The sequence below is a fragment of the Bison bison genome, unplaced genomic scaffold (genome assembly GCF_000754665.1).
Source record: "Bison bison bison isolate TAMUID 2011002044 unplaced genomic scaffold, Bison_UMD1.0 scf7180017864043, whole genome shotgun sequence".
In the NCBI taxonomy this organism is placed as follows: Eukaryota; Metazoa; Chordata; class Mammalia; order Artiodactyla; family Bovidae; genus Bison; species Bison bison.
The window spans coordinates 591978-616828 of NW_011494615.1; the positions used below are offsets into that span (position 1 = coordinate 591978).

At 47.0% G+C, this 24851-nt stretch overlaps 1 protein-coding gene across 6 annotated transcripts in view; it reads right to left on the minus strand.

The window, feature by feature from the left end:
• Positions 1-24851, minus strand: part of TRAK1 (trafficking protein, kinesin binding 1) — a 99973-nt gene that overhangs the window by 18186 nt on the left and 56936 nt on the right. For all 6 annotated transcript variants that reach the window (XM_010835453.1, XM_010835454.1, XM_010835457.1 and 3 more), the window contains 11 exons: positions 21831-21907; positions 15417-15533; positions 12597-12697; positions 11667-11775; positions 9743-9821; positions 8640-8770; positions 7690-7764; positions 7018-7155; positions 4450-4526; positions 2777-3013; positions 930-1246 (listed from right to left, as the gene is read on the minus strand). In XM_010835453.1, coding sequence (XP_010833755.1) covers positions 930-1246; positions 2777-3013; positions 4450-4526; positions 7018-7155; positions 7690-7764; positions 8640-8770; positions 9743-9821; positions 11667-11775; positions 12597-12697; positions 15417-15533; positions 21831-21907 — 1458 coding nt within the window. The remainder of the gene's footprint in view (positions 1-929; positions 1247-2776; positions 3014-4449; positions 4527-7017; positions 7156-7689; positions 7765-8639; positions 8771-9742; positions 9822-11666; positions 11776-12596; positions 12698-15416; positions 15534-21830; positions 21908-24851) is intronic.

The following is a 24851-nucleotide window of genomic DNA, read 5'->3' on the forward strand; positions in this document are numbered from 1 at the left end:
ATGTCTAAAATGGGTTCTTAAAGAAGTTGAGAAATACTGCCTTTACAGAAATTTTGATTTGGCTTTGCATTAGATATATAATACAGAATTAAAATATCTTCTCAAACTCCCATAGGTTTTCAAACTAAAGTAGGGGAAAAAATGAATATTACAAACACCTGATGGTTCTTAGCAGGGCAGTGATAAGTAAAGGGAACATACTTTATAATGCTGAAGGCAGAAAGAAAGAAAAGTGCTTCCATGAGTTTAATCATCTAGGGTGTTCCTGATACCTAAATCTGAATGGCCCCTGGAAAAGGTAGGCTTAAGGAGGTACAGAGCTCACTCTCCTTCACAGCCACCCCCTTCCCGGCCCCCAAACTGTGGAGGTCTAGAAGCCTTGCTCAGAACACTCTGCATCTGAAGAAAGCCACACCCTTTTTATTTGAAGATCAAAGCAGAACATGTGAGTCAACAAACAGGAAACTGCTTTCTCATGGCTACTGAATAAACAGCTTAAAACACCGTTTGCTTTGCACCCCCTCCCTGACACCTAATTTTCTGAAAAGTCAAAGCATCAATTCTCTACACTCCTCAGAGCCCTCTGACCTGACCTAACTGACTTCTGAGGATGTCAGGAGCGCCTCTGCCTTCCCTAACCGTTTGTATTTCAAAGATTCTGAATGCAAAAGAATTAGGAAACCAGGGCCAAACACGTTTTCTTTTCTTTGGCTTAGCTGATGGAGGTTAGTCTGGGCTGTATTTCCAAACCTGCAACGGGAGAGGTGGAGGCTGGGGCCCTCAGAGGAACTCAAACCAGCAGCGGGGGTGGCTATCGCGGAAGAAAAAGGAGTAGGCGTTACAGAGGTGGCCCGCTTTCCGGTGGTGGATCAGGGACCACAGGGAGTCGCTGAGGAGGGCAGAGAGGGGCCGAGGCCCCTTGTGATCACCTTCCAGCGGCTTGACGATCTGAAGCTTCTCCGGCAGGTAGGAGCGGCTGCTGAACGACATGCCGGAGAAACCGGTGAACTCAGAGAAGCGCGAGTGTGTGCCCAGGGACATGATGCTCTCGGTGGGCGTCAGGGAGCCGCTGAGCAGCTCGCCCTTCTCCGCCAGCTCCCTGAGCTTCCGCTCCTGCTCCTCCTCGAAGAACCTCCTCTCTGAGAGGTAGTTCTCCCGGCGGAGGGACAGCCGCCGCAGCGCCGTCTCCAGGTCGTGGGAGCCCGGGGTGCCCGGCGTGCCAGGCTTCTTACTCCGCTCCTCGTTTCTAGAAGGAGGGGAAACGGGGGTGAGCGCGGAGCAGCCAGCAGGGGGCGCTGGAAAAGCACTGTCCTTACTACCAGTTTCCCGGTGGCAGCTGGAACTTCTAAGGAAACCAAGGCAAGCGGCTGCTGCTGCTGCTGCTAAGTTGCTTCAGTCGTGTCTGACTCTATGCGACCCCATAGATGGCAGCCCACCAGGCTCCCCTGTCCCTGGGATTCTCCAGGCAAGAACACTGGAGTGGGTTGCCATGTCCTTCTCCAATGCATGAAAGTGAAAAGTGAAAGTGAAGTCGCGCAGTCGTGTCCGACCCTCAGCGACCCCATGGACTGCAGCCCACAAGGTTCCTCCGTCTGTGGGATTTTCCAGGCAAGAGTACTGGAGTGAGTTGCCATTGCCTTCTCCAAGGCAAGTGGCTAAAGGTAGGCAAAAATGGGGAAACGAATGCCTGTCCAGAAGAACAATTCCCTCTGTTGGTTTTTTCTTCCTCAGGGAGGTGAGGAGGGGCTACTAAGGTGCAAGGAAAACTTGCAAACACTACATAATAAACCCAGCCCCTACAAACATCTCCCTTGTGACACCTTGGGAAGAAACCTTCTTCAGGCTGCAATTCCTGGTCTCCAACAGGACAGTTGGCTCCAGGGATGCGCCTTTTTCTTCTTGAAATTAGGGTTCTGAGAGCTCTAAGAGAGTTCTGATCTAAGCTAGTGGTTATCAGTGTGGAGGAGGTGATATACAGGCAGGGGATTAAGAGGTACAAGTACTTTGTATAAAATAAATAAGCTACAAGGATATATTATACAACACAGGGAATATAGCCAATATTTTATAATAACTATTAATGGATTATAATCTTTACAACTGTGAATCACTATATTGTACATCTATAACTTACACAACATTGTTCTGCAACTATACTTCAGTAAGAAAAATAATAATAATTAAGTCCAAAAAACCCTCAGAGTTCTGATCAAGCATTTTCCAACTATCTGACTCATAGGTCAGAAAAACCAATTTTGTTAAGTCATAGGAAAAGGATGGACAATGAGGGTTGGGGTGGGGCTCCTGCAGGGCTTGAGGAGCAGAGGGAGAGACCACCGCCAAGGAGGACCCACCCCAGGCATGCAGAGTGTGGTAGGCACTTGCCAGACACGCTGCACCCTGCTTTCTGAAGCAAACCAGAATTCTGGTCATGAGACAGAGCCTGAGTCCTCCTCAGTCTTTCAGAATCCAAGCTACAAAGGGGTTCATGAAATAAATGCCTAGCAGATAGACATTAACATAAAAAAAATATTCATTTAAACTCCCCTCCAACATTTTATAGAAAAGCTGACTTCTGGCGTGTCCTGTTACACCCCTTTAAACTGGTTAACATAACAGCATCAAGATAAGCATTAGCTCAGCCGGTTGGCACAACAAATTTGAGAACTGAAAGGTCCACACTTTTCAGGCCTCCCTCTTCTGATGACTGGAACTGTGTTCACTCACCCCCTACCTATCCCCCAAACAGAAAGATAAAAGTCCCCGGCTGGCTCACCCCAGCTCGGCTGACTCTGTTTCCAGGATGATGCTGTTGGTCTTGTTGTCCAGGACCACGTTGCTGACATCGCTGCCGTAGAAGCTGGACCGGGGGGTGCTGACGCAGCTGGACAGGAGGGAGTTCATGGCTGAGGACTGGTTGGAGCCAGGGATGTTCATGGGGGACGGGGTCAGAGACCGCTGCTTGACGACCTGGTTGATGTTTCTCACGGTCTCAAAGACTCGTTTCTGGTGACTAGGGAGAATGCACAACATCATCCAAGACTAAGCAGTTGTAGGAATGACCCTGGAGTTCAACCCTCCCAACCCTATTCACTGAGGACCCAACAGGCAGCAGGTCCACTGTGACCCCCAAGCAACCTGCCACCCTGTACCTTCCATATGTTTCTTAGGGTGTTGGGTGGAATTCAAGAGATTCAACGCCCACAGAATTCAAGGCTCCACTACATGGTTGTGTCCTAAAGGAGATGCTAGCAAGAGTGATACTGCCTCCTACTTCCCCTAAGCTTGACCTACAAACATATTTAACACTAACTTTTGTCTCCCACCTACTTTTCTTCTTGATAGTCTCTAGAATGCAAACTTCAGGAGGGCAGTGTTTACTGCTCAGCATATAGCAGGGCTCAGAACATTTTTATAGAATGAGTCTTTGTCAACCATTCATATTTTTTAAAAGAGTAAGACTTCAAGTTAGTCTTAAACGTCTATAATGAGATGATAAACACTAGACCAGTCTCTTTTACGCCCCACCCCCCCACCGGAAACTGCCATCTCTAAGAGCAGAACTGCACTGATGTTCACTTGTTCCCTTTTGAGGAGAAAATGGTAGGTGTGTTTCTGTAATGGCTGCTTCTTTTTGGGTTGCAAAGGGCTTCAAACATGCACTGAGGTTTAGGGACACTGGTTGCTCCCGGGGTTCCAAGTTCTGTCTATGGCATTTGGATACAGAGAAAACTTGATTAAATCAAACTCCAGGTTTCTTACACCTCTAAGCAGGTCAAGTGCAAGGTCTCAAGTTAGCAAGAGAGATGATAAAGGCTGACACCCCTAAAGGTATGCAGAAAGGAAATGGAAGCCTTGCTCACACCTTCCCAAAGAGCCCTCTGTACCTCACACATACATGCATGTGTGCTCAGTCGTGCCCGACTCTTTGTGACCCCACGGACTGTAACCCACCAGACTCCTCTGTCCATGGGATTTTCCAGGCAAGAACACTGGAGTGGGTCGTCATTCCCTTCTCCAAGGGATATTCCTGACCCAGGGATCGAATCCGAGTTTCCTGTGTCTCCTGCATTGGCAGGTGAATTCTTTACCACTGAGCCACCTGGGGAGCCCTTCTCTGTATCTCATACTGCATCTTATTTTTCTTTCCTTAACAGATGTTAAAAATATTTTAAAGTAATGTTTTCCATCAAAAAGAAAGATAAAAGTGAGTGGGGGTGTCAAGACAGAGCCTGTGTGACAAGAGATGGGAAACACATCTGTCCTTCCCCAACTTTCCACAAGTTCATAATATGTATTTAAAACCCAACCAGAGGAGCCAGTTGGAGGGAGGATGTTGTTGTTGGCTTCATTCTCTAACTTCCCTTAATATGGATCATCTGTGGAAGGACCACAGTGCACTTTGGTGCCCATCCCACAGCCCCTGGGAGCTGAGAACCAAGGCCTTACGCAATGTCTGGCGACTCCGACTCTTCCAGCTGCAACTCCTTGCGCATGGTTCCCTCGATCTCCGCCGCCAGGGAGTCCTGGGAAAAGCCGGGAGACACACAGCGAGTGAGCAATTCAAGTGCTCTGTCTCTGGAAAAGAATACGAGTGTGTGGCCCCTGCAAGGGTGGCCAGGGAAGAGACAGCAGCCAGGTGCTCCAGGGGAAGGGAGACGAGAGCAGGTAAGCACATGGGGAGCTCCGTCCAGCCCTTCAAAAGGGGACTTCAGAGTAAAGAGTCAGGAGATGAAGGAGAAAAAAAAAAGACAAGCTAGTGGGAAGTAAGGTCCAAGGGTGGAGGCGAGGAGGGGAGTGCTGGACGCTATGGATTAGGCGATGAAGCATCAGAATGATGTTTATAAATGAATGACATAATCAGGATTAAAGAGGAAGCCAGATACATTGAGTTAATTACTAAAATGTTAATAACAGAAAGTGTGATAGAGTAACTGGTAACAACTGTCGCTCTGAGCAGGAGATTAGCACAGGTGGTATTTTGGGACATCTGTGGCAACTGACAAGTGCTATTATGATAAGACCTGTGAATTTGATGGATGACAAAGTCCCAGAGATGACTGTGCTGCTGTGCTTGTTACCGCAGCTGCTGTGGTTTGTTACCTACCTTCATAAGGGAAGGAAACACCAAGTGCAATTAGGGATTAATGAACAGAAAAAATAAAATCTTCCTCTGAAGTTCACAGGCCCCCTGAATCCTGTCTGTAGATCCCAGATTAAGAACTACTGCCATAAGGTGAGAGAACTGGGGACATACTTGAGAAAAACTGCTACTCACTGTTTTATTCAGCAGTTAGAAGGGGCTGGGAGCAAGGGAAGCAGATCCGAGTGTTCTGCTCCAGAAGCATGGGCATGATGCAAGCTTTAGATTGCCTTAAACACTTTTCATGCATAATGCACTTTATAAATAGCCGTCTTCAAAAACTGAGCTCTGCCAACAGCAGAAAAAGGCAAACAAAAGCTCCACCTCAGCAAATAATACAAGCTGAAACTCAATCTCTCAAAAAGAAATTCATGTAGACCTTCAACTCAGCTTTTCTTGTGGCATGGTTTAGTTTTAAAATACATCTGTCCTTGAGAGCGGGGAACGCAGGAGGGTGAATCCCAGGAATACAGGAAACAAGATGGCCCCAGGAGACGAGAAGCCGGGAAGAAGGAGAAGCGAGGCAGGGGATATACAAAGCCACATGGGGCGTCTGTGAGCCGAGCGTAGTGAGTGCGAGATCAGCGGATTCGGGGGACAGAATGTCCTTGGCTGCCTTCACTGGGATCACTGAATCACCCATGTGCTCCTGGGAAAGGTGACTGCTGATGTTGTGTCTTTCTTTTTGGTTTTACTTAGATTTCAGTCAGGCTGAGAGAGAGTTCCAGCCTGACTTTATATGTGAAATCAGAGGAGAAAAAAGGAGACTATGATTTAGGAAAACTGGGCCAGACAGCAAGGGGTCGGGGTAACAACATCAGCAATGGGGTGGAGGTAGGGAGGAATAAGAGCCCCGAGTAAAGGCCAATTCAAAAGGGACCAAGTTTCACAAATATTTATACAGCCCTCCATGCCTGTCTCATTTTAGGGGGCTTTTCCTCAAAAGTTATTCTCTTCTCAGAGAGAACTGGTATTTCATCAAACCATTGAAACAGAGCCTGGGAACTTCTTGGTGGTTGGTTTTTCGGTCTGTGATTCAGCCACCCAGATCTAATGTCTAGTGAGGACCTGTGACTCTACCACATGCCAAGCACTGTGCCAGGTGCAGAGTATTAAAGAGAGGGAAAGAGGAAACAGAAAATAAGACACGGGCCCCCACCTTCAAGGGGTCCTAGTTTGACAGAAGAAGATAAAATGAGAAAGTTCCCCAACCAAATATTACTGGGAAATGACCAGCAGAGGGGCTCTACCCTGTGCCACCCAACCACCCCTACCCAGGGAGAGGTCAGCCTCCTGGAAAGCCCTCTTCTCAACCACATTCCCCTAAGGAATAAACACGAAACAGATCAGGCCAGAGCTAAAAAAAATAAGATTGTGGGGAAATAATATAAAAAATATAAAAATACTGCACAGAGCACAAAGGGAAATATTTTTTCATATTACAGATACCAGAACTAGTTGGGAGAGTTGTTAATAAGCATACAAAGAACTAGTAGAACCAGAAGGCAACTTAAGAATTCTGGAATGCACTTGGGGGCCCAAATAGCACATACTCTACAGAAAAAAATAACGTAGAAATAGCATCTTCCAAATATCTGAGGTGCCTACAAAATCCATTTCCTACTAAATTTATCTTCTAAGGGCAGGGGTAAAAAAGATAGATTCAGAGGGATGGAAAATAAAGAACCAACTTGTCTCATGTGGTTAAGAAGCTACTGGCTGGGCTCACAAGCCCTCAATTTGGATCCAGATCCAAGCTGTAAAAGGGAGAAGCCAGCCACCCGTAGACTCAGCTCCAGACCTGCCCTCCTCCCAGGAGCGCCTGCTAGCCTGAGGGTGGGAGGCGGGTGGCCAGGCGGCAGGCGGGCACTCACCATGGGAAACAGGCCCAGCGAGTGGTAGCGCCGGGACGTGGTGTTGGGCATGGTCTTGTTCCGGAGGTTCTTGAGCTCCTCCTGGGCCTCGTGGAGCATCTCCATGCACTCCGCGTACTTGTCCTCCAGCTCGCGCAGCTGCAGGAGACCAGGAAAGAGCAGAGAGGGCTGGAATGGTGAGACCAGGTACCTCCCACGAGCCCGGAAGACCCAGGATCACTAACAGATGTCCTGGCCCCCCAGCAGGACCAGCTGTCCTGTGGCCTGAGGCCAAACAGTCCTCAAGGCATGGTTTCTCTAGAACTTGGGGAAGGCTTGCAGACTCAGAAATCTCCTGAGACAAAACAAACAAGAGGGCAAACCATCACTCCCTCATTTCCTGCCACATCTTTGAATGGGGTTCCTTCTGCACACCATGTTCGGTGTCCTCTCCCTTATTGGAATGTTTGTCAGGAGCCCGTGCACGCCAGGCTCCAGGCTGGTGAACAGCCCAGCCTCCCAGGTGCTTGTGACCAGCGTCAGTGGAACTGGGAGCTGCCTTAGGAGTAAGAATGACATTCAATTCATAATCAAAACAGTCGCTAAGAAGGATGGGACCCACAGCCTGTCAGAGGGAGGCTGATGCGCCCCAACTGGGATGGGGGCCTTATGAAATGAGGGAGAGCCACTCACCTCGGCCGTGAGCTGCCGCTGAGCATCCTTGGCAGCCCCCAGGTGCTGGACGAGTTCTTCATTTTCCACTGCACACTAGAGTGTGGCAAAGGGAAGTCAGCTTCTCTTTTAAGACACTTAGCAAAGTCTAACATTTTCCCTCTTATTAACTGATCCATATGATCCTATCATATATCCACAAGGAGATTTTTATCTTATACTGGAGTAAAATTTTGTCTTTCAGTTTTGAAGGCAACGTCTTTCCTGTGTCTGTATTCATTCCCTATTGCCCACCTCCACATCCATAGTTGGGCTTCCCTGGTGGCTCTGGGAAGAATTCTGTAAAGAATCAGCCTGCCGATGCAGGAGATGCGGGTTCGATCTCGGGAAGATCCCCCGGAGAAGGAAATGGCAACCCACTCCAGTATTCTTGCCTGGGAAATCCCCTGAATAGAGGAGCCTTGGTGGGCTACAATCCCTGGGGTTGCAAAGAGTCAGAGATGACTTAGCGACTAAGCAAGAACTTCCATAATCACAGCTGCTTTTTGGAAGTCTTTCACCTTGGGGTTCTAGCAAAGGCCTGACGTGGGAAACAATTGGTTTTTTGCTGCTTCATCTTAAATCAAATGGGGACATTGTTCTGTGCAGAACATACAGGTGCCCTGTGTAAGGAGAAATGCTAACCTAGATGATCTATACCTTAAATTCCCAAACTCTCTATTTATAGCACTTTTACATGTCTTAATGAATTCTATTCATTTGCAGATTTTTCTTAGGAAAATAGATAGTGATAAATATAATCCCCTTGCCAATTCAGGGTAACCAGTTTTATGCTATTGAATCTGCTAAGCTTTAACAAAAGTTCTCAATGGACAGCACAATTTCCTAAAATATGAATCCAAAGGGCACTGTCTTTGGGGTAAATGGCCCCCTTCTTGATCTCAGAACTGTCAGAGAAACAGAAGCCTTACAGCTTTCGCCTTCTTCTGCAAATCAACTATTTGGGAGAGGAGGTGTGTGATCTCTTCCTGCTGGCGAGCCGCATCCTCTGTCTTCTTGGCCAGTTCCTCAGAGATGCTGGCAATCTGTACGTTGGCGTCCCCTTTGACCAAGAAACAACAATCACAAGAAACAGAGACAATGGTTTCTTTGTGGTTTGTACAAGGAAAAAAAAAAGTCATTATTACAAGACAGGGGGAGAAGTGGAGAGGGTACATGATGATGAGCTTGGAGGGAGAGTCCCCATCTTCCTCTATGGTTTGGTCTGTCCTGAGGAGGAACCAACCCCTAGCTGTGGCTCCTAGGGTCAGAATGGGAGCCTCACCTCACTACCTAGAGTTACCTCCCCAGAGAAAATCAGGCAGGCTTTGGCGGTCAGCCCGGAGGCACCACACCAAACAGAAGGCGACTCTGACCAATTCCACGTGTTCTATACAAACACATCACCAGTGACAGGGGCTCCTGCTGCACTTTGTTCTAGAAAGGAACTATTGTGTGCATAACGCAATTCCCCTGGGCGTTTTCAGCCCATATTCAGAGCCATAACTCATTTTACTAGATTTAAACATAGGGTGTGTTTCACTGATATTTTGCTGACGCTCAAAATATTCTGTTTGCCTTTTTGTCTGATCTTAATGTGTAAACTTATCATGGAGAGGGTGGGGGAAGGCACATAATATTTGCAAAGCTGAGAACTCTGCCTCAAGGTTCACACATCAAATGACTAGAAAGTTATTTTTCCACATCTCCAGTTCAGGACTCTAAAGCTGGACCTAATTTAGCCATTAAATAACCAAGATTCCTGCAGAAAGCCACAATGAAAATTAAATAGCCATTTTGGTGAGAGACTGAGAATGTATGGCTGACAACCTCCCACCCAGTTTGTTGTAAATGAGGGTGAGGAGTGTCACACAAGATCAGGGGAGGCCTCTAGCGTTCAGGAAAAAAATGCTAATGAACCCAGGCTGGCAGGAAGACCACATTCTGTCAAGTGATGCAAATCCATCCAGTCTTAACGACAGCCGATGGGAAAAGTAAAAGGTGGGGGACAGGAGAGGCAGGGGGTGGGCCATACTCAGCTCCTTCACACAGTCGTTGACCAGCTGCTGCTCTTTTTCTTCGTAGGTGATGGTCTCCGTCTTTAGCTGGCAGGCCTGTGGACAGGGCTCAGGTCAGAGGCCCCACAGTCACACCTGGACAGGCCAGGTGAGGCAGCAAGGGCTAACCTGGGTCTGGAATGCTGCCCTTCAGCATTTCCCCAGCTGTCACCATTGCGCCCTCAGATACAGAAAGTCAATCCCAACCACTAGAGGGCACCACGCAAAGCAGTTACTGAAACTGTGAGCCCCTCTATTAAGTCCACTTGTCTGTTCATGTGTGTCTGTCCGGGCTCACAGTCACGGATCCCTTTGTGACCCAAAACAGCCTATGACACATCCCTGCCTACAGTGGGCATTCTAAGGATAAGCCCCACAATAAGAAGCGTTAACAATTATCACACCTGCTATGTGCTAGGTATGGTCCTCTGAGGTTCACAAGTGGGAATCTGTCCTGTTGTTTTCAGGGGAGCCAAAACAAGATACAATATGAAAGCATTAATGTTCAGAGACCTAGGAGCTATGCTTGGACTCTGGATGGCTTTGCTCCTGGGTGTAAAGGTGGGAAGACAGAGATCTGAAGGCTCCAAGAAAATGCCCCATGTAGAGAGGTATCTCTGAGCTCTCAGGTCCTGGCCCCAGAGACATCACCATCCTAAAAGCTAGGTGGAAGAGTCAGAATCTATGGCTGGGATCAGATTCCCTCTGCTTGCTTTACGTGACAACTCCAACAGAGGGCCCACGGACTGTGCCTGGGGCCAGAGCATTTACTTAGGGTGGATGCTGGAACTCAGAATGGGGAAAATTGGACTGGAGTCTTGGTTCAGCTGCTGGCTGGCAGAGAAAGCTTGGGTAACTCTCTTGATCACTCTGGGTTTATGTCTCTTATCAGTAAATGAGGGGCTGAAAGAGATGAGGGCTAAGAGACATGACCCTTTTCTCAGGCATAAGAGCATCTTGTTAAGCCCAGACATGAGGCTCTTTGCAACAAGTGAGGCAAGTTCAAGGTGACAGGTGGTCTGCCATTTTGAGGGACTTTGGGGAGCCCTGGGCCAGCTTAGGTGAGCTTGCAGCTCAAACTTGACAAACCAAGGGCCTGATAACAGGGCTGAACCAAACCTCTAGCTGGACAGCAAAAGCTCACTGATAATTAAACAAAAAACACTAAATCTCCACGTATCTGTGTTTCTGGATAGGGGCAGTGGGTAAAGGGAAATTATGTGGGTTTAGAGTCAGAGACTTATAAACTCTGGCTTTGTTGTTCACTAATTTGCAACATCTTGGGCAATCAAAATACCTAGCAGCCTGGGTCCTGGTTTTCCCAATGTTTTTCCAGCCTTGTTATGAAGACATTATTTTTTTAAAAGAAAGCAGGCAAAGTACCCACCACAGTGACTAGCCAATCAGAAATACTCAAAAGCATGAGTTCCCAAGTTGCTTCGGCTCAACCTTTTAAAGTTAGTTGTCTAAGAAATATGTCTCCAAGTTCCCAAGTACTATTTTCTTTGAGCACACCTGACCTGCAGTAGCATGAGAACAAGGCTCTCACACCAGGCCTCCGAGCTGCTTCTACATCCGAGCTGGAGACCACCAGAGCGAGGCCCCACCTTCCAGAAGCTTTTGCCCTAACCGTGAAGGAGGAGGGTCTGCCACTCTTACCCATCCTCACACTGCACAATTCACCTGTCCGTCTGCCGCAAGCAGGATGGTGTGTGCTGCCTGGCTCATAAATGAGGCACGCCCGCTGGGCACTTGGTGTGGCCGTGACCCCGGGCCAGGTGGCCCTTCCATAGACCGTCACCCTTGAGAACAGCAGGGCTGTAATTACGGCTCTACTTGCCAGATAAGCACGCAGGGCCACCACCCTTGCAGAGGGGGGACAGGGCAGGGACTGCACTTCACCTCGGATCGAAGTACAACGTTCTCTTCTTCAAGGTCCTTCAGCTTCTTTTGCAGAGAATCCAGGTGGAAGTAATTCTGGACGGAGGAGGACGACTCGTTCCTCTTCAACCTGGGGGAGAAAGTCCACTTTGTAGGGAGGGAGACACTGCCTCCCGCCACCTGGCAAACCACATGGCAGCACACAGAGGCGGCTTTCAAGGAAGGCTCGCGTGGGTGTGGGTGTGACAATGATCCATCAGGCCTCTCCCTCGCCCCCAGGGAAACAGCACAGCTCGCATCACTTCAGTCCCGCATCCCAACCCTCGGCTGCCACCTTGCCTCAGATTTCTGGGTAACCAACTCTATTTCAAGCCTGCATAACTCTGGGATGCCTTCTATCTGTCAGGAACTATTTTAAGTACTCTATATGTATGAACTCAATCAGTGCTCACAGCCCTAAGTACTAAGTTACTATTATTACCCCCATTTTACCAATGAGGGGGTAAAGCACAGAAAGGTTAAGTAACTTGGCCATGGGCACATAGCAGTGAGCCCCAGAGCCAAGATCTGAACTCGGGTCATTGGGCTCTAGAGTTCATGTTCCTTATAGGAGACTCTGCTGACAGAGAAGAGGACCCCAAGAAGCCCCCACAGCACTGCTGGCCTCCGTATTCCCTCCAACAGCAGAGCCCAGCCTGTTACTCATTCACAGCCAGGCCTGATCAATCCACACTGACAACTAAGCTGTGAAAGACCCAGGAAGAGGAAATCTAAAATCCCATCAGAAAAGCAAAATCAATCTGTCTGAGGCACTCAGATGCTTGGCCTGGAGAAGGCCAAGGGCAGCTGGCTTGTGCTGCCAGTGAAGGTGACCCTGTCTGGGCAACTCCAAGGTCATGGACCACAGCCAGCGGTGCTTTGGCCTTTGGAGACAGGCCCTCTGTGACTTACGGGGTGGAGCACACAGATTCCGGCTCACTCTCCTCCGCGGCGCTGGTGTAGAACTGAAGCAACTCATCCTTCATGGACAGTTCATGCCGGAGCTGTGACACCTGCACAGACCCAGTTGAGGCCCATCACACACTCTCCAAATAAGACATCATCCCCACTCATGCTTAAACACCTCCTGCCCAGTGACAGTATTTTAAAATTCCTCATTCAAAGTGAAGGCACATCATTGATTTTGTGCTATTCAAGGGAAACAAAGGGTTGAGTTTGATCCTATCTAAGAAACATATGATCAATTACTCTGTGGCAAAAAACCCCCTCACTTAAATTTGTAGTTTTTACTCTGGTATGGAGAAGAGGTGAGAGGGGACAAGAAGGTGCTAGAATGATGGATGGGGTGGGGGTGGGGAGATGAGACAGCATATGGGCTTTGCAAGTAAACAGATGACAACTGGGAAGATACCCAGAGAGGTGGATCGTGTTATCAAATGAAGGAAGTCATTTACTTCTGCCCAAACCAAATCCCACCTCAGATCAGGAACCTGGCGAGGCCAGCTCTGGGTGGGCAGCTAGCTAGGTGGGCAGCAAGCTGGTTGGCCCTTGTTCTTCCACCTGGAAAATCTCACAGCCCCATGTTGTGACCGCTACACCCTCATGGGAATTCTGGCCAAGCATAGCCAGATCTTGCTTTGCACTCAATGCTTACAAGATAGGAATTCCAGATACAGGAATAAAAGAGGCAACCATCAGGAACTGGCCATACCAAGTACTGCAGGCACGGTTCTACAAATCACACTTATTTATACTTCAGGTTTAAAGTAAACCTGAGTCATAAAATTGTTCACCTGCCCTTTCACTATTCAGCACTGATGAACAGGCAACCAGCAGGAGAATTGTAACTGTTTTCATTCTTTCTTGTTTCAAATTTGATTTGGGTTCTATAGCTTATTCCAACTTTTCCTACATAACACAGTAAATATATTTTATCTTCTGCGGTAAAGCCAGTTTTAGGTGCTTAAAGGCTTCAGCTTCAACACCTAGACATCATTTAATGATGTGCTAAAGGAAATCAGTTTTCAAAGTCCAGGGTTCCCCAAAGGAGAGAAAGGCACTTCCACCCTCATAGGGCAGGATGTGCTCTGTGGAAGGTGAGGAAGCCCCAAGCAAGGGCAGCAAAGTGGAGAAACAGCACGTGAGGGCAATGGGGAACCATTTCCTAGTTCCTGATGGCATGTCTCTCTGCTCAGAAGGGGCCAAGGAGGGGGGCAGGCTAACCTTCTCTCACACGTGGAAGACAGGGGATTCAGATCAAGGTGCTGGAGGCAGGGAAAGCAAGGGTTAACTTTATTTCTTATACCTTATCAGTATCCTACCTCATCATCTTTTCTTTTCATTTTTTCTATTTTTAAGAAATTTTTCATTGGGGGATAATTGCTTTACAACGTGGTGTTGGTTTCTGCTGTCCAACAACACGAATCAGCTATGTGTATACATAGATCCCCTCCCTCCTGAGCCTTCCTTCCACCCCACTCCCCACCCCACCCCTTTAGGTCACCACAGAGCACCGAACTGAGCTCCCTGTGCCACCAGCAGCTTCTCACTAGCTATCTGGTTTACACACGGTAGTATATACGTCTCAGTGCTACTCTCTCAGCTCATCCCACCCTCTCCTGCCCTCACTGTGTCTGCAAGTTCATTTTCTAAGTCTGCGCCTCTATTCCTACCCTGCAGATAACCTACCTCATCATCTTTTAAAGAGAACCCAGGATTAAAACCTGTCTTTATACAATGCTGTATGTCAATTGTATCTCAATAAAACTGGAAGAAGAAGAAAAATCAGTAAAAATGTCAGTAAACCCTTAAAAACCTTTTTCTTACCTAGTGGCTACTCTATTTCATCATACGAAATGATGATTAAACCAAGACAATAGCTGGGAATAGCTTTAATAAGGAATAGGTCTCAGTACATCTTAGGGACATGCATGAGAGCATCCCTTCCCACTAGGAAAGTTTCTGATAGAAAATAAGGTAGAAGAAATGAGAAGAAGGAAAGCAAATCAGAGTCCTCACAGTTCAAACGCCCTGTTCAAAGAACAGTCAAGATGATGGCAAAGACGCTACCAAATGGGACCTGGTTCTAAGTTTCTAACTCTTGCTGCAGCAACCCCACCTGACCCTGCAGCCTTCCTCCTCCATCGACACCACAATCCTGCTGGAAAACCAGGGCTGCTCTGCTGTGACCTCAGCCCCCAAGTTCCACATAAATTGTTCACAATGATGGGGGCTGATGACACCCACCGGGATCTATATCATTGAAATGGTAGAGTTTCTACCATGAAAACAATGGGCCACTTTTCGCTTTGTCTTACAAACACAAAATTATACTGCTGTACTGACGAAGGGGCCATCACTGCCTCGCTCTGCGGCATGATTGGCCTCCGGCTGCGGTTCCTTTTCCTCCCACCCACACCCACCCCGGCTCAGGGAGCCCCACGCCTTGCTGGAATAGCCTGTGTGCGCTTTCGCCAAAGCTCTGAGTACCCTTCTCAGCCCACAGGGTGATCTGGACTCTTGGAGGATGGGGACTGCAACTGGTCCATACTGTGGGCCTACCGACCACACGAGGGCGGGTCCAACTTGGGCCATCCCGTCCTCATTGTCAGAAGGCACAAATGATCAGAAGAGGCAGCAGAAAGTCAGCCCTGTGTGTCCGGGCTGGACTTTCCCCAACAGGACCCTGTTCCATCATCACTTTCTTCGGCTGTACCCACGGCACCCAAGCCCCTGCAGACGGCTGTCCTGCGGAGGCCGCCAGGACCTCACCTCCTCCCTGATATGCTCCACCTGCTCCTCCAGCAGCTCGTTCCTCTCGGTTAGTGTCTTGTTCTTCTTCAACAACGACTGGCCAATCCGAGCAGCCAACTCTAGATCCCGCTCTTTCTGTGACAGACAGAAGCGAGGACAGAGATTGAGAAAACCCATGCATCCAGCAGGAGCCCATAGGACTCCGTGTCAATGAAAGAAAACAAGGGCGTTTAGCAATAATAATGGATTACTGATTCACCATCCAGGCACTGGCCTCTGATACATGTTCAAAGAGCAGTTCACTCAGTGACACGGACCCCAAACAATGAAAAGGAACCTTCCAATCTAATGAAAACAAGTCTCTCCCTGCAGGAAAAAAACGTGCTTCCCAAAACCTTTCTATGCAACTGCTTTTGGTCTTTGTGTAATCATTTGATAACCTGTCTTCCTACCTGTGGGCTGGGCTACAGTCTCATGAGTGCCCAGAGAGGGAAACACTTGGAAACTATTTACAGGATGAATGAGTGAATCCAGAAATTCCAAGTGTGCTAAAATAGCCAAGGCAGCCTCTTTGGCATACTTCAATTAAGATGGAATTTACTGAGTTCCTTAGATTCACTGCGTATGCAACAAAAATATTTAAAGTGACTCTAAAATAGAATACAGTTATTTTTTTTTAACTTATGGTTACTTAGACTTTATTTTTTAAAGAAACAGTTCTAAGAATGGAGAAATAATGCATAAAATCACCCTACTTCAGAAACAAAGACTGTTGCAGACATAGAATTTTCTGTTAGCTCAGCGGCTGACATTTAGGGCACAGCAATGCAGAGGAAAATCTTTAGTGGCATATAAAGGTCCAGCTGGGTTTATGGGAGGAAAGCTGGCCCCAGACAGTGGAGACAGTGGGGTGGATGCCATCACCAAATGCAGACTTACTGATCCTTGCTGATGAAACCCCTGGCCACCAAGTGAAGATTCACTCGCTCACTTATAGGTTGGCACGGGGAGGAGAACTCTGGGAAGTGAAATCCTCTTAGAAGTCTATGCTAATTATTCTGCTCATTTGGTGTAAAAAAGCTGAAGACCAGGGACATGCAGTTTGAGCAGAAAAAAGCTGGGGAGGAGTCCTAGCTTCTGATAACCAAGTGACCTTATGGTTTATACTTAACAAGGATCCTCTAGATCCATTCTTTCCAAACACAGATTATAAATCATCAGTAGGTTGAGAATCATTCTAGTCAAGGCAACTGACATTTTGTTTTAAACAACATTCAACAGCACAGAACTGACATACCAAGGTGCATTCCACAAAGGAAAGTTATTATCTCATGTTTAAATGTCACTTGTCACGTATTTACCTACAACCTAAGAGGCATTTCTTAGAGTAGGTACCTGTCCAAAGTTTAACTGCTTCATGTGAACTGTTCTACTCTATAATTTGAGAGTCTGGGTTCCGGTTGAACATCCCTGGGGCCTGGTTCCCTTGTCTGTGAGAAGAGGTCGGGTGGAGGGGCAGACTAGCTGAACGACTCTTTCAAAGAATCTTCCAGCTTTATGATTCATTGAGTTGTAAGACTTTTCAAAAAGCAGCTTTTAATTCCAACTTTTTCATACCCACCAAATTATTTCATGCAATGGAATACGAACACACCTTCCTTCGCTCATCATGGGAGTTTCAATGAATTATGAGCAAAGCATAGTGTGGGGGGACTGGATGCAATCGTGATTTAACTCTCTGGAGCTCTTACATGAACGATGGTCTCTGTCCCCTAAGTCTTTCATGGTCTTGAAACCTGTAACTGCTGCCACTACTGTCCCAGAAGGCAGCTGGGGGTCATGTCAAGTGAGCCATAAATTCTTCCAACTCCTTCCCCATCTGTGCCTCTGCCTCATGCCCTCCCAGGGAACAAAGGGGACCAGTGAGTTTGCCCAACCAACCGAGACGCCCCTCTCTGTGCATTCATCTGCACTGGCTTCCACGTCAAAGCAGAGTCCTTATCTCAGTGGCCCTTTATCATTTCTCAGATGCAACAGTTGTGCATAGTTGGTACTGGGAGGAAATGACCCACAGGGATTGTGTGAGGTCCCACTTCTCCAGAGGCTTTCCCCAAATTACCAACCAGTGCAGGTGGTTTCCACTGACTGCTGCTGTTTAGCTGCCAAGTCACATCTGACTCTTTTGCGACCCCATGGACTGCAGCATGCCAGGCTCCTCTGTCCCTGAGATTTCCCAGGCAAGAATACTGGGTTCCCATTTCCTTCTCCAGATAATCTTCCTGATCCAGGGATCAAACCCATGTCTCCTGCTTGGCAGGTGATTCTTTACTGCTGAGCCACCTGGGAAGCCCTTCAGCTGGCTACGTCTCAGTGAAAACTGTAGCCCCACTGTCCAAAAAAGCATGGTCTCCATAACTCTCACTCCAGTCTATTAAATCTCTCTACTAGAACAAGCCCTCAGACTGAATCCCCAGCAGGTGTTTTATGCTCTTCGGCTCACTGCCTACTGTTCTGTGAGCTGCTAAGATCCTGTGCACAAAGGCATTTCATACACAGATTTCAGTGCAAACAAATCACGCCAAAATCATAATAGATAAAGACAAGCTCAGCAAGGCACTGCTGAGCACATGAAGGACACTGAAGGCTTCCCACGGCACACAGAAGCCAGCACCCAAGAGGAATGGGGAGCAGGCAGGGGAAGGAAATAAGTGGGGGTGGGCTCAACCACAAGGCCCCCAGCCCTCCCAACCTATGCTGATACACCCCAAACCTCAGACCCCCAAGGCCTCCTTGCCCTACTAAAGGGACGACTCTCACCTTGACTACACCCCAAATCTAATCTTCATAGTAACATAAATAAAATGCTCTGCTGGGGAAAAAAAAGGAAGTTACAACAAAAATATTCAGAGATGAAGTGAAAACCTTAAACAAAAAGGTTGTGAGAAGGTCTCTGGTTTTGCTCAGGCAAAAGGCTGGCTGGGCTTCTCTTTAAGAATTTCAGGAACGAAAAGAGTCTCATTTCTTACAACCAGCCAACACATGATAAATATTTACTTCTAAAACCAGGAAAGCAGGTAGGAAATGACCACTGGCCAAACTACAGTGAGAAAAATGAGACTGTACCACACTGTGACCCTTGGAAACAAGATATTAAAATAACTGGTTCTTCGATTCCACAGGAGATGGCAGCCAGGGGGGGCTCAATCTGGCTCTCCCTACCCCTATCTACATCAAAGTTTTCCTGAAAATTTAAAAGACTGTGACTTGCGTCTCAGCCCTTTTTACCAATGAGCATTTGAGCTGCCTGGCATGGCCCTGGAGATGGAGAACCGCCGGCCTCCCACACTGAGCAGTTGACTCATCTCATTCACCCATTTAAGGATGAAAACCATGACTAAGAGGCCCCCAGAATAACCTTCTCCGTAACTGGGGAGGAGGCAGCTTTGCACAAAGGTAAATTCCAAGCAGCAGCAAGCCAGGGCAAGCCGTGGAATCCTCTTCCCCTTCAATGAGATGCAAACTCTTTGGGCCAGCTGAGGGCTGTGCGTGGCATCCGTGCAGATCCTGCTGGTACCCCATCTGCATGTGGCAGGCGTGCAAAACCAAAAGAAACAGAACCAAAGCCAGGAAGAGTACAGCCTGGGACAGCTGTCACGTGACTGGGGCAATCAGACTTTAACCAGGAAACCCTGCCTAGTTCCAAAGAAAGGCGGCAACTCAGACATGATTCTTATCAGGAGAAGGAGAGGAATGCCGTATACAATGTATACAGTGCTGTTGTATACAAAACACACAAAGGCACCCAGACCATGGCCATGGGGAGCTGCTAAAAATAAAACAAAGAGGGCAGAACAAAGAGTTACCTGAAGAAACTGCCCCACAGATATTCTTTTCAACAACCCAAACAATTTTTTAAAAAACATGACAACATAGTTTTTATACAGTGACACTCATTTAAGAAATTAGCTGTGAATTGTTGATGACCAGAATCTAAATACTGGGCTGGAGTCCCAGTCTCCTCTGAACACAATCCTCAAATATCCAAGAAGAGATGGGTCTGGCCCTGTGAAAGCCTCACCCAGCCCTGCCAGCTCACACTCACCAGCAGCCAGGAACCCTGGGCCCTGGACACTCACTGAAACAGCATCCCATTAAAACAAAAAAGTCACCCAGTTCATGTTTTTAAAGTAAAAATGTCTCACTGACAATCAACTAACCATACTCTCCAGAACTAAATAAACAGAGCAATATACAACTATAGCCAAAAGCAACAGGGCCACAGCAGCTAAGGGCTCAGGCTAGAAAACAGCTGTACCACGTGGGCGGGCGTCTTCTGTTCCCTCAAGAGCAGGTCCCTCCACTGTCGGATGGGGCAGCAATGGCACCTACTTCTGAGAACTAACGTAGAATTAATGAGATGATGCACGACAACAGCTAATTCTCAAACTTTACCCTTATGAATCAGCATGACCACAGAGGCAGGCATTTATTGAAGGCCTGTCATTTCCAAGATTAAAATGGAGAAGGAAATCATCCAACAGGGTTCCCGCCTTGGAGAAACTTCTAACCAACCCAGTTGGAAGAGCAAAGCAAACAGAACAACAGGATGGCTTACAAACTCAGGGCTGGTGGGGGCATGGACTGCCTGTGGCTGGGGGTGTGTGGCAGCTTCAGAGGTCCCCAGTGAGCCCTGCAGTACGACATTCAGAGGCAGGAAGAGACAGAGGGGCCAAATGATGCAGAAGGTCCCAGGTAGGAGAGCAGGAGGAAGGTACCAGGGAAGAGGAAAGAAGAGGATTCAGGAATGGGGTTAAGTGGATGGCCTTGAATGCCACGCCAAGGAGTTCTGAGTGTCGGGTTTGGGGGTGGACCAGGTGATTACAGAGGGTTTGGGAGGGTGGCAGTTGCAGAGAAGAAAGGGAGAAAACTCAAAATCTCATGCCAGGGCTCCAGGGGCCGTGATAGTAGTCTTGGGAAAAAAATAATAAAGGCACAGACACAGGACCACCTTCAGAAGACTAACTGGATATGGGGTGAGGAGTGGATTCAGAAACAGGGCACTGTTGCGGAAAATGGACACAGCAGAAAGGGGCCTGTAAAAAGCATTTTCGAAAGTTGGTGATGTTAGCCAAGCTAGCGTACGAGGCGGCTAATGCCAGCTGCCCAGATGGATGTAACTGGAGAACCACCAAGAGGCCAGTGCCCCTAAAATGCCTCATCAAGGGCCCTGTCACACAGCCAGAAAATCTAATCTCACTTATTTGGGGCTGAGGAATTTGGGACTTTCCTGACATGCAGATGGTCAAGTGGGTCTCAGCTCCTGCCCTGTGTCAGCTCCAGTGGATCTACCAGGGGGTAGCCTTCAGGAGAATGAGAGGCAAGTGCGTAGCTGGGGAGGTGAGCCCTCAGGAATGGGGCATGCGGGTGGATCAGAAGGGTCCTGTCCTCAGAACAGGTAGGAGAAAACTGGGTGTACAGAAGGGAAGAGCACAGGGAAAGAGAGAGACATGAAAAAATGGGGTGAAAAGACCCTCCCCAACCCAAGAACAAAACCTCAGGTCCCACACTTCTGCTTTGTCCTGCCACTGACTGAAAATGAGCATTTCTGTGTCCCTTGTATCTTTCTACTCTATTCCTCAAGAAGGGCTAATGAATAGTCACATGACTCATATCATGCTAGATTCTAGAGCACAAACCAGGATCTAAAAGTTAGCACCTCTGCATTTGAGGCCTGATTTTGTGGGGAGAGTGGAAGAAGTTTTAAAGATGGGCATTTATTCAGCAAATACTGAGAACTACCATGTTCTGGCCTGTTCTAGGCATGGGGATACACACAGTATACTCATCTGCTTCTAGAGACCATCAGAGCACCTTAATTTTCAAATGTCAACAGGATGCTGAGAAGAAATTGAGAAACCCATAGTCTCTAGTATGCCTGCAGCTTGTCTGATCCTAAGCAAGTTTCCTAAATTTTTCTTCCCATGCTTGTTTTGGTTATTTCCATGCTGACACTGCATAGTAACATTCCCTTAACCTAAGTAAAAACATCACACAACAAAACAAAAACGTTACAAAGATATGGATAATGATGTCTTTTTTCTGAAATTTTTATATACATTTAATATATATCATTAGTATATATTTTAAGAGCTTATAAAGCTTCAACTGGGTATTCTATAGCAAGTATTTAAATGTTACCCTATTCCGTTATTAATACATTCCTTTTAAAATCCAAAATATCTTGTACAAAATTACAGTGACTAAAGCCAACATAGCTACCAGCTCAAAAAATAAAAAGCCACTGAATCATACTTTGAGAGGGCTCAATTTCTGACATTCTTCACCAAGAAAAATAGTAATGTCTGCTTTAATCAATATAAATTATAATCAGTCAATTATAAACGACTCTTTGCCTTTCCCCGAATCACTTACCTCCTCAAGAAGCCGAGTTACAGCATCTATGTCATTATATGTTTTAGTCATCTGGCCAACTCGTTCAGCACATAAAACTGCAAGAAATAAAAATGACCATGTCACTACTGATGCTACAAGTCTGCCAGACAAAGTCTGGCCAGGTTCAGCCTTACTGGGTTTGATTCCAGAGAAAAGCCCCAAGCTGTGTGGGGTGAGGGAACAGGGGTCTACTAATCACTGCAAAGTCTTGACACTGCATATGTGTGTGTGCATGTGTGCGTGCACATCCGCACGTGCACACTCGGGGGTGTTGCTGAGGGCAAGGCGCTGGAGTGGAAAGGGGTCTGGCTTCATATCCGGTCAGCAAACCGAAGTGGATCAGCAGCACAGGGAGTAATATATAAACCGCCAGAAAGAGCCCTAGGATCTAGACCCCACTTTCTGCACAGACCCAGTGGGTCCTTTCCAAAGCAGTTCTTGGTATTAATTATTAAACAGTCTTAAATTAACTGATAATTTCATAATGGCCCAGCCTCCTCTTCCCCAAATGGCCTAAATTCTAAGTCTCTGCAACTAGTTTCCAAACCATGAAAACCGAGGTGACAGATTTTTTTTTTTAATCCACACACACACAGTCATACACATGGTATTTCGTAACATATGCCATTTGCTTAAGAGATCTTAAGAGGCTGCCTCCAGGCCACTTCAGGACTATGTCTTTGTTTCTCCATTGGAGAAAAAGGGTGTGCACTGAAAGAAGGCTTTCATCTCCAGAAAAATCTCAGGGTTGTTTTATTTTAAATCAATGGCAAGGAAATGATTTGTAGTCCAAACACCGTGAGGTAGCGTGGCTTTCATTCTGAGGAGGAAGAAGTGAAAGCAAATGGATTTAGAGCCAGAGCATAAAATTTTTTGACACCAGCCATTTAGGGGCCAAATAATAACTTGTTAGTAATTCCTCATAACTAAGACTCTAACAAACAATTCTTTTAAGAGTAAAAGACTTAGTTCAGCTTTTGCAACAACCCACTTGCAGTCGCAGCCCAGGCAAGGCCTTTGGGAATTGAAGTGTATTTCTAACCAAACTCAGTAGCATCACTAATGGCTAATTGCAGCTGGAAAGCAATAGGTCTCTAAATATTTTATAAATGCAAGCAGAGATCATCCTAGTGGGTGAGCTCAGAGAAACTGGATCTGTTGGAATGATTTTCTAGTTTAAGGAAGAGACCTAAAATCTGGTTCCAAATCTGAAACCCTCCCAACACAAGCCCTCGGAGCCAGGATGGGGGAGGGTTCTTCTGCCAGCCTCTCCGCCCAGAGCTTTATGGTAGAAACCCTCCGGGCGCTGGCTGGAGGAAAAGCAAGGGAAATGTACAGGGTTGGTGAAAACCAGAATTTAACTTGATGGAGATGGAGTCCAGCTCAAATTGCTCTAAGCAGTTCATCAGCTCGAGGTCACAAGAAACCTTAAGTGCAGAGTTCGAGGGTGCAGACAGGAGTTGGTTTTCATGCTGCACGGCTGTGATGCTCTGCAACGGTGCAGACAAGACCCAGAGGGCATCCAGCCAGCTCCCTCTAGCAGAGTATGGCGAGCCGGGGCATCAATGGGCAAAAGGCCGCTATGCTGAAACCTATGCTGTGCTGACACCAGGGCCAGCTAACGCCCACCCTAGCTCTCTTCAAAGGACCGGGTCCTTGGCTTTCCTGGAAAGAAAGACAACCAGGCTACATTTTAAACTCATCTTGGCTCTATGTTACCCTAACGTAAGAGGATAAGACTCAGAGCAGCTTTTTGCTCTGGGATTGAATTAACTGAAAATTATATTTACATTTTAAAGCTATTTTTTTGAATTGAGATCACTGTAGTTAATTATGTGTAGATAATCATATGCAAATGTAAGAAATAACACAGAGATTCCATATACCCTTTATCAAAGTTTTACCCGATAGTAACATTTTGTAAAATAATATCACAACCAGAGTACTGACATTGCTATAATCTAGGAATCTTACTAAGATTTCTCCATTTTACCTGAACTTGTGTGTGTGTGTGCACGCACGCACGTGAGTGTGTGCACCTGCACATGTGAATATTAAGCTTTATATGATTTTATCGCTGGTGTAGGCTCATGTATCCACCACCACAAGGACCTGTTGTATTATTGCCCTTTTATAAAGCTATTTTTTTAAAGATTTAACATGCTCTAACAACTGAACCCAATAAAACCTACACCTGGACCAGGGTTTTTTCCAGCATGAACCAGTCAGGCATATGTCATCACCACGTACATGGTGACAGGAGGCGAGGGGTACAGAACGATGCAGAGCCTTCCAGGAGGCTCTGAGGTCCCTGAGAGCCCAGCCACAGAAGTCAGAGGCAGAAATGAAAAGCTACTATGGAAGCATGTGCGCTGTTATTCCAGTTACGTTTTCAAAAATACATATAATCCCAATGGTGAGGGGGTAAGGGGGTAGATTTATAATAAACAGAAAAAAATTGAATAGCCATTCAGTTCAGTTCAGTCGCTCAGTCATGTCCAACTCTTTGCGACCCCATGAATTGCAGCACGCCAGGCCTCCCTGTCCATCACCAACTCCTGGAGTTCACCCAAACCCATGTCCATCGAGTCGGTGATGCCATCCAGCCATCTCATCCTCTGTCATCCCCTTCTCCTCCTGCCCTCAATCTTTCCCAGCATCAGGGTCTTTTCCAATGAGTCAGCTCTTCGCATCAGGGGGCCAAAGTACTGGAGTTTCAGCTTCAGCATCAGTCCTTCCAATGAACACCCAGGACCGATCTCCTCTAGGATGGACTGGTTGGATCACTTTGCAGTCCAAGGGACTCTCAAGAGTCTTCTCCAACACCACAGTTCAAAAGCATCAATTCTTCAGCACTCACCTTTCTTTATAGTCCATACTTTCACATCCATACGTGACTACTGGAAAAACCATAGCCTTGACTAGACGGACTTTTGTTGACAAAGTAATGTCTTTGCTTTTTAATATGCTGTCTAGGTTGGTCATAACGTTCCTTCCAAG